Genomic DNA, 8,435 nt, shown 5'->3' with positions numbered 1-8,435 from the left:
TTACTGTGTGGCTGTTAACCGTTACTAAACCTTTACATTAACAACTTAAATGACCATAATCAATAGATAACTGGTCGTATACTCTTTCCTCGTCTCTGATGTCAAGTCAGCGTCCCAAACAGCTATTGATCAGTCCTGCAGTTTACTAAATACATGTTCGATATCTTTTTGGTGGTGCATTATCAATTCTCGGACGGTATTTTAACAATGCATCAGGAATAAGCTAAAATGTGCCACGAAACACTAATAAACCATAAAAATGAACAAAAAACACTGTATACCTGTATTTAAAGGTCATTTTTCATAGTTTTATTTGCAGACAACATACCGTACCGTACATTGATCACATTTTTCGTTACATTTCCCACCTGAAGTTTATTTATTCTTATTTGATTTATTTCATGAAGGCCCAAAGTTAAACGTGGGTTCATATTTACTGTACCGTTACGTCTGCGGCGGTCTTTGTCCTGGTCTTTTCTTTGCTTGTATTTGACATTGTTGGACTTCCACGGCATTCAGTCTGCACAGTCCTGAGTTTAAACATTAATCCACCGGCTCATTTTATCACACTTTGTTGACTTATTCTTCTATTAGGCAAACCCGGGTCTCATTCCTGGACAAATGTGAGCGTTATCAGCACCAAAGTCAGATTTAGAAAGTCCACGGTCGTCATGAGATTAAACCTAGACAAAGTCATGCAGCAGGTAAACGACATGACTCAGGCTGACTGCTCTGGACAAAGACGAGAAGGAAATACTCAAAATAGTTAAAGCTGCACTGTGTCACTTTTCAGGTGGGACGCCATTCACATAGTGTTGCTTTTCCTGGAATGTCCCATAATTTACATTTAACATATCTGTCCACCATTTGTTTCAAGTGTCAATTGGACTTGTGGCCATATTCTTTCCATGGAACGTTTTAATGCCATAATGTGGAAAATTCTATGCAAAACCAGCAAGAACATCTTCATGGAGACAAGTGCTGTTCTCCCCGAAAAAGTCACACATGTGCTTTTTTTTTTACACACAACTTTAGACAGACTTTGTTATATGTGTTTCTTATACAGGGGAAGAGAGTCAGGGGTCAAATCCAGTTCCCATCACTCGTGTTTTGGCCCACACACCCTCGAGTACCTCTGCTTTTACATTCCAATAGAACTTAAAGTATTTATTTCCTCTTGAATAATCTCATCACCGACAGTATCAGTGTCCCCAGAACCGAGATCAACCTGCTCAAATCAAATAGCGTTTTTAAAGATTTTAATGCCGATTCTTAGTTACAAAAACATTGGGACATGATTTCCACATTGTTTAAGTTGTCATTTGGTGTTTTGATTCTCATTATCCAATCAGAAAGCAGAATAAGCCTCGCATGAGTCTCTCACTTTAGTTGCCAGTTCACGCTTGAATCCAGTCCAAAACCTGCCAAAGCCTGTGGAACACTGGGAGGTGGTTAAGGCTCTGGCAACACATCACACGCTTGTAATTGTACTAATCCATTCCTTTAAAATAATATATCTGCTGACAGCATACATTAAATACTTATACGAGTCAGGATTTGTGTTAGCACTCCTTCTACTGGCCACAGAGAGAACTACCACTGGACAATAAACAAACGCTACCTTACACAGTTGTCGAAAAATGTATTTTGGTAACACAAATATAATGTATGGACTTAAAAACAGAGCTCTTCCCATGAAACAAAACTATGAACTTTGGAACCAAATGTTTTCTGAGGCTCAGAGGGAGACGACTTACTATAGAGGACTCATCAAACAAGCGTGAATGAAGCTAAATACTCCTTTAATGTGTCTGTATGCAGGCTGCACTGTTGTGTTTGAAGGCCATAAACACAGAATAGAAACTATTTTTGTGTTAAGCTGCCCCAAGGCACAGTGGATGTACAAATGTGATATATAAATGAAATATATAACATGGATTAATACCAATAATAGACTTGAACTGCTTTCTGTGGCGTTGCACTTCTCTAAAACCATAGAAACGTTGCTCTGGGTAATAAGAAACACTGACTGGGCACATCATTAACTCAGTCAGAGGAAATGTCATTATATCTCATTAAAGTGGCTGTACAAAGAGTATATTTGTCCAAACCACAGCTGCCCTGGAGCAAAGACAAAGGTGAGGAGTGTTCAGGACTTCACCTGCTCAGGGAGAATCACACTCAGATCTGAACGTGTCATGAGCTTAAATATTTGGAATACTTTTGGCTTCATGTCCGACATTTTCAAAGTACAATCCTGATTTTCAAAGAGCTGAAACAAAACACAGATGAACCATGAACAAAGAACGGACTTGTCACGATAATTACTATTATTTGGGGGGCTCAGAACCCATTATGATTTTGTTTGGGGTTTGTATTTGTGAGAGTACTTTCATGACTAATTAGATTTATGGATATTTGTTAACAGCAAATATTGATTTTAAATGGATTCATAATAGAAGTGGGTCTAATGACTCTTCATATTGGATTTTCATCTATTTATCTTTGTATAATTGTGTTTTTCTGAATGTAGAACAATACAGGCTAAATCAAACGTCCATGAATCACACACACGACAGCTCTGAGTAAGTTAATGATGAGGGAAAAGATTATAACAGTTAAAAACTCATAAAAGTCCATTCCACGTTTCACTCCTTTTAAGTGTTTCATTCTACTCTTCATTTATTGCAGCTCAGGAGTATTGCGCCTCTAGAACGTTTTTTTAAGTGGATTATCCTGCTTTATTGTGTCTGGTGTAAATTAGTTCCATTATTACTGTTTATCTTGATATGAGCCGTTTTTCTGTGACAGGTCGAACAAAGAATACGTCAGGAGAGAGAACGCTTTCAAAGTTTGCCTCATTTTGAGGAATTTATTGCATTCTAATGAGCATCAATGTGATTTAATACAACATCTTACATTCATTTGTACAGAGCAGCACAAGACTCCTCAAACCTTATCGTGAGACTCAATCAGTGTAGAAAAATATATGCACAACAATTAGCATTTACCCCGCCAGCCAAAACAACAAAGGGAATGACAGAGAATCCAGTGTCTTTGTGAGAGCTTTTAGAGGTAGACTGGAGATTTCAGTTTAATTCAGAAGAACGTGGAAGACCTGCGCAGACTGTGACGAGTGCAGTCGCGCAGCAAAGACAAGACATTATGTACACAACAAGAATATTTACAAATGATTGATAAGATGATAAGAGGATCTGAGTCCATGGCTCTTGGTCCACACAGGCTCCTCTAATGAAAGTCACTTGGTTTTCAATTAGTTGCACGGCTTTGGTCAAAGCTGAGAAGTACACAAATCATGCAGGTTTAAGATGCAAATCGAATGCCTTTGGAATAAACAAATGATTGAGGATGGATGAGTTTGCAAAGGCACGCTAACAACCAGGAAGTGCAGAAAAGATTGCATAACTTACAGTTTTTTGGTGCATGTTTATGAGGGTTGTCAAAATATCAATACCCCGATTCTAATCCATGATAAATTTGCATTAAAACAAGATACTCAATTTATTTGGTATCAATACTGGAACTTGGTTGTTTCCGGAATAATTTTAACGGTCTTGATATATTTTAGAACTGTATAAAACGGCATGGAAGGAAAACTACTTGTATTTTGTGTCGAGAAGTAAATTTGAATCATTATTATCAAAATTGCTATTGCATGTCAAGCCTTTTACATTACAAAATCGTTATAGGTTGACATTTTAAAACACTCGTTCCAGCTCACACACGACAGGTTGAGAATCCAGCTGCAACCCCCAAAACCCACAGTGTACAACGCACGACAAATAATCCAAAAAATTCATGTGGACATCGCCTCGGCAGTTAAAGAGTCAAAACATTCAGTTCGTCAAGTCAAGGCACCTCAAGGCGTTAAAACCGTGAATCATCTTTGGGTCACGTTGTCGTACAGATTTGTCGTACAGCCTCAGGTAAATAAGTTTCTCCAGTATGAGGTGTGTTCATAAGCAGGGTGTGTACCACAATCTACTCTTATACAAGTGTGAACAAGCAGAAAATATTGCTCAATCTTATACTGCGTTTGTATCTGTGGCTGGGAGGCAAATATTCTAAGCTGTTTTGGTTATGATTTGCAAGTGGCCGAACAACCTTGAGTTTTCACTTAAATGACCGAGCTCAAGTCAAGCCAATGCAAAGCAGAAATGCGACTCCAGACGCATGACAACCGGGGCCCGCGGCGCTCCAGCAGGTCTGGCTGGATCCACCATGAACACACCCCATGTTTGTATTAGCAACAAGACCGGAGGGAAACCAGGACTGCACAGTGGAAAGCAAGGAATGTTATGGTCGTCGCTTTAAATCTGATCACAACGAACAATAAGACATAAATGTATAAGATCATTGGTTTGTTTTTTTGTTTTGTTTTTCAAATTGAGAACCAAGACATTGTCAACTATCCTATTCTACTGTGTAATTTTGTCAGAAAGTGCTGCTTTTACAGTCACGTTATGAAGGGGGAAATAAAATGTACTAATTACAAGAGAAAAATTGTGTAATGCAGTTTTAACAGTCGAGTTTCAGGCTTTAATTCATTTGCGTGGCGTCTTATTTTTAGTGTTTTTATGTGGGCAGTTCCCTATTACATCATAAATTTGCAATGTTCAAAATAGTTCTTGTACATTATCATATATTGTGCAGCCCTGGTATTGTCCTACATCAATGAACTGCAATACAATAGGACAATTAATTCATTTAAATTGGAAATTGTAGACAAATTGAAATATTTTAAGCATTAATTTCCTATTTATTTTTTAGAGATTATGTTTGGATGGTTGTGCAATTTCTCCGTAAACTATCATCAGCAATTCAAATAAATGCTTAAAATATCTCAGGTACTTTTACATTGCATTTCAGTCCCAATTTGTTTGTTTCTCTGCTGATTCCTTAAACTTGATAATGTCCCTGAGTCTCATTCAAACGGTGAAATCTCCACAGTCTTTATCGCTGGTTGCCGTTTTGTTTTGTTTCCGCCGCTCGCTCACTATCCCCTGGCCGGCTCGCCCTCGAAGGCCCGGTTGTCATAGTGCGGGCTGGCTGTGTCTGTCAACGGCACCTCGTACATCGCCTCTCCTCCCGCCACGGTTATCACAGTGACCTCTGGTGGCGAGCTCTGGTTGAACTCGGGTTTACTTTCTTCCTCCACTCCTAAGGCTTTGAGGATGTCGCACTTGCACATGGGGCAGGTTCGCCTCTCCAGCAGCCACGGCTCGATGCACGCCTTGTGGAAGATGTGGTCGCACGTCAGCACGGTGACCACGTCGCCGGCTTTGTACGCCTCGATGCAAACCGCGCACAGCAGGACCTCGGACGTGGTTTCCTCGTCCCCGCGCTTGAGGGTGCGCACTTCCAAGCGGCGGATGGCCTTTTTGGCTTCGGATTTCAGCCGATTCTCCGCGCGCTTGTGCCTCCGCAGGCTGTACAGGCGGTTGGCGGAGATGAACACGAAATAGGCGATCGAGGCCGTCACGACGATAAAGAAAGCGATGGACAGGAAGTACAGCCAGTAGGTGTCCATCCAGGGTCCGTGCGGGCTGCCCACTTCGATGATCATTTGAACCCCCGTGCTGTTTTGAATTAACTTAACAATCTCCATACCTTGCAAGTTCCCGATCATAATAGCCACAGTGTTAGCCGTGTCGGGATGGGACATGTGCTGTGTCAGGTTACCGCTGCCGTCGACATTGTAGATCACGACCGCCTGTGCTCCTTGGAGTCTCGCGGCGTTGATCTTCTCGCTGAAGGTGCAGTTGCCGCGTTTCACCAGCGCGATCCAAGGCGGGGAGTCGGCGTGTCGGCTGTACACCGGATCCGGCCCGCACCCTTTTGGATCTCCACTGGGCAGAGTTACAACACCCTGGGCTCGCTCCACGGCGGCGTTGCGGCCAAAAATGCCACACTCACAGTATTTGTCGATGGTCTCGTTCTGGCTGTTTGTGTAGCTTATTTCCACCACGGCGGTCCAGAAAACTAAACCGGTCGAGAGCTGGAACAGGCAGCCGAGCAGGAGACATGACAGAAGTTGCGTCTTCCCACTAGCCATGGTAACGCTTCTCTGTAAAAAACAACCAGCAGGCAATGCGTTAGCGTTCAGCTTCGTAGGCGGAAAAAATGAGTCCTCTTTTGTCCTTTTTTTCAGTTGGTGGTTTGTTCTGCGCCTCTCTGTGTCTACGAGCTACGGGTTCAGACTAACCTGGAGTCTCTGTAATATGATCTGAGCCAGCAGTAATACAACACGGTGCCTGCGTCAGCTACTCACCTAGTTATCTTCCTGAACCTTGAACACTGAGCACTCCCAGCAGAAGAGGGTGGTTCGCTGCTACTCGCAACAAGTGGAGTCACACACACACACACGCAAACACACATATACACGCACGCGCAAGCTGGTTTCAAGTCAAGGAAGAATAAAGAAATGAGATAAGAAAAGTGATAAAGTATTCCATTGGCAGAGGTCGATTGCGCTGTTCTCTAATAAAAGCTGCACTGTTTTTTTCTCTCCTTGTGTAACGATGAGCAAAGCAAACAAACCCGTTTTTCAAGCCTTACCGGTTCGCTTCCCCTATTTTGGTGACAGATGAAACCAGCTCAAAGCATTTGAGCTGAAATTACAGTCACTGTGGTGCTCAAGAGGGCAATGTCAAACCTAATGGAGCCATTTCTACGATGTGTGTGTGATCAGATATTCCCTAGTTGAACATGTGACCTGCAATTTTCTCGTAAGATTGATATGTTTTGGTGGGAAAAATGTATTTATAGTACAGTAAGTATTTTCGCTTGGTTTAGTAAGTTATTGAGCATCAGCCACAAAGTTCTGTCAAACATTGAATGCCTGTGTACACAAAAATATTGAGTATCCTCGAGTAAATGCTATGATGTAATATTTGTTTAAATTACATAGCCTCAGCATTATGTAGTCAAAATGAGAGTATCAAATTCAGTCAAATACATGGGATTAGCATTTGTTTACCAGCATATCTCTGTACTTTCATAGCAACATGTAGCTTTCCCAAAAGCATGTGTATCTATAGCAATTAAAGCTAATTATTCACAGACAAAACAAGAGAGTGAAGCGCTGACAGTGACCAAACCTGTCCATTTATCCTCAGCTCGACCACAGCAGTTATTCACGCTATAAAATCACTTCTTTGTAAGCTATTTGTATTTAGAAAAATGTGTAAAAAAGTATGTATTTCTATATCAGAGCAGAACAAAAATAGATATTAAAACGTTGTGTCTATGTATCTTTTGGTAGCATCTTAATATTTGGAGAAAAAAGTAAGAAACTGTTGAATTTTGTTATTCAATGCATGTTTTATTCTGTAAATGAATTATTGAAGACAATACCACATCCCTGTCCTGTTTATTTAAAGTATCTTTACTCATCACATGCCCTTATACTGTTCTGATCCAAAAGACAAAGCCTGCATCCTGATTTTTCTTCTGCAGAATAGATTAAGACTATTTAAGACTAAGTTTTTTGGTGCAGAAAAGTCTCAGAATGTTTGTGCTTTGCAAGATTTGTGCAAATGAAAGAACCAATAACCACAAAGTAACTGTAGCAAAACTGAAGAAGCTGGACCAGGGCATCTCTACACACAAACACTGCAACTAACGATATTTTAGTGGTCGACTAGTCAAACCATTATTTCTATTGTTCATTTAGATTTGTTTGAATATTTTATAATCCAAATAAAGGGTCAAATATGGTGAATTAAAGCTTCTTAACACCTCTTTTACCAATCTCTTTGTAATAAAAAGGTCTTTCCTTATGTATTAAAGTCTGTATAGTCGATTAGAATGATCTGAATACGCCTACAATTATTAATTTCTTTACAGTCAACTAGTCACAATTAGTGGAAAGCACCCAAAGTAAATCCCCTTTCAGTTTGCAACACTTGGCCGCCACACAGGTCCGACGGCTGAGACAGATCCGCGTTTGTCCAGTTTCCATTGTATCGAGTTACAAGTGAAAGCTCAGTCCCCCGGCGTCTCCTGTGACAAACCCCACACGGACACGTCCCAAAAGCACCACGGCTCGCTCAATCATTCATTCCTCAGTCACACACCAAATTCTGCAGATGCAAGAGGCTCGAGGCAGCGTGTTCTCTGAATGTCTCACTCAGGAGTGCGAAACCAAAAACAGCAAGTGGAAATTATTCAACAGTTCAAGGAAATGTACCACTCAGCCTTGGCATTTATGAGAATATTTACCTGGAAAGATAAACTACAAAAGACTTTTAAAAGATTATTATTTTAAAGGTTTGTACTGTAACACAAATGCCTCAGCAACGCCCTCTACTGGGTAAAGGAGGGTGATGACTTTTTAGGTTTCAAGCACACTCTGTGGACATTACTGTTGATAGACTCACGTATTAAATCCATTTCAGTGCAGTGGCTACGTT

The 8,435-nt window shown here is 40.8% G+C and overlaps 1 protein-coding gene across 1 annotated transcript; it reads right to left on the bottom strand.

The window, feature by feature from the left end:
- Positions 1-2,844: 2,844 nt before the first annotated feature.
- Positions 2,845-6,343, bottom strand: rnf128a (ring finger protein 128a). The gene is made up of 2 exons (XM_072465079.1): positions 6,227-6,343; positions 2,845-6,088 (listed from the first exon to the last, which is right to left on the bottom strand). The coding sequence occupies exon 2, from the start codon at positions 6,074-6,076 to the stop codon at positions 5,018-5,020; it is 1,059 nt and encodes a 352-aa protein (XP_072321180.1). The 5' UTR covers positions 6,077-6,088; positions 6,227-6,343; the 3' UTR covers positions 2,845-5,017.
- Positions 6,344-8,435: the final 2,092 nt, after the last annotated feature.

Source organism: Eucyclogobius newberryi, unplaced genomic scaffold (assembly GCF_026437365.1).
Source record: "Eucyclogobius newberryi isolate DKJ021-1_F unplaced genomic scaffold, fEucNew1.0.hap1 SCAF_5, whole genome shotgun sequence".
In the NCBI taxonomy this organism is placed as follows: Eukaryota; Metazoa; Chordata; class Actinopteri; order Gobiiformes; family Gobiidae; genus Eucyclogobius; species Eucyclogobius newberryi.
This window is presented reverse-complemented; position numbering and strand designations above follow the sequence as displayed.

What these genes read in the sequence shown, in the direction of transcription:
- rnf128a (XM_072465079.1), bottom strand. Translation starts at nt 6,076, where the DNA reads ATGGCTAGTGGGAAGACGCAACTTCTGTCATGTCTCCTGCTCGGCTGC.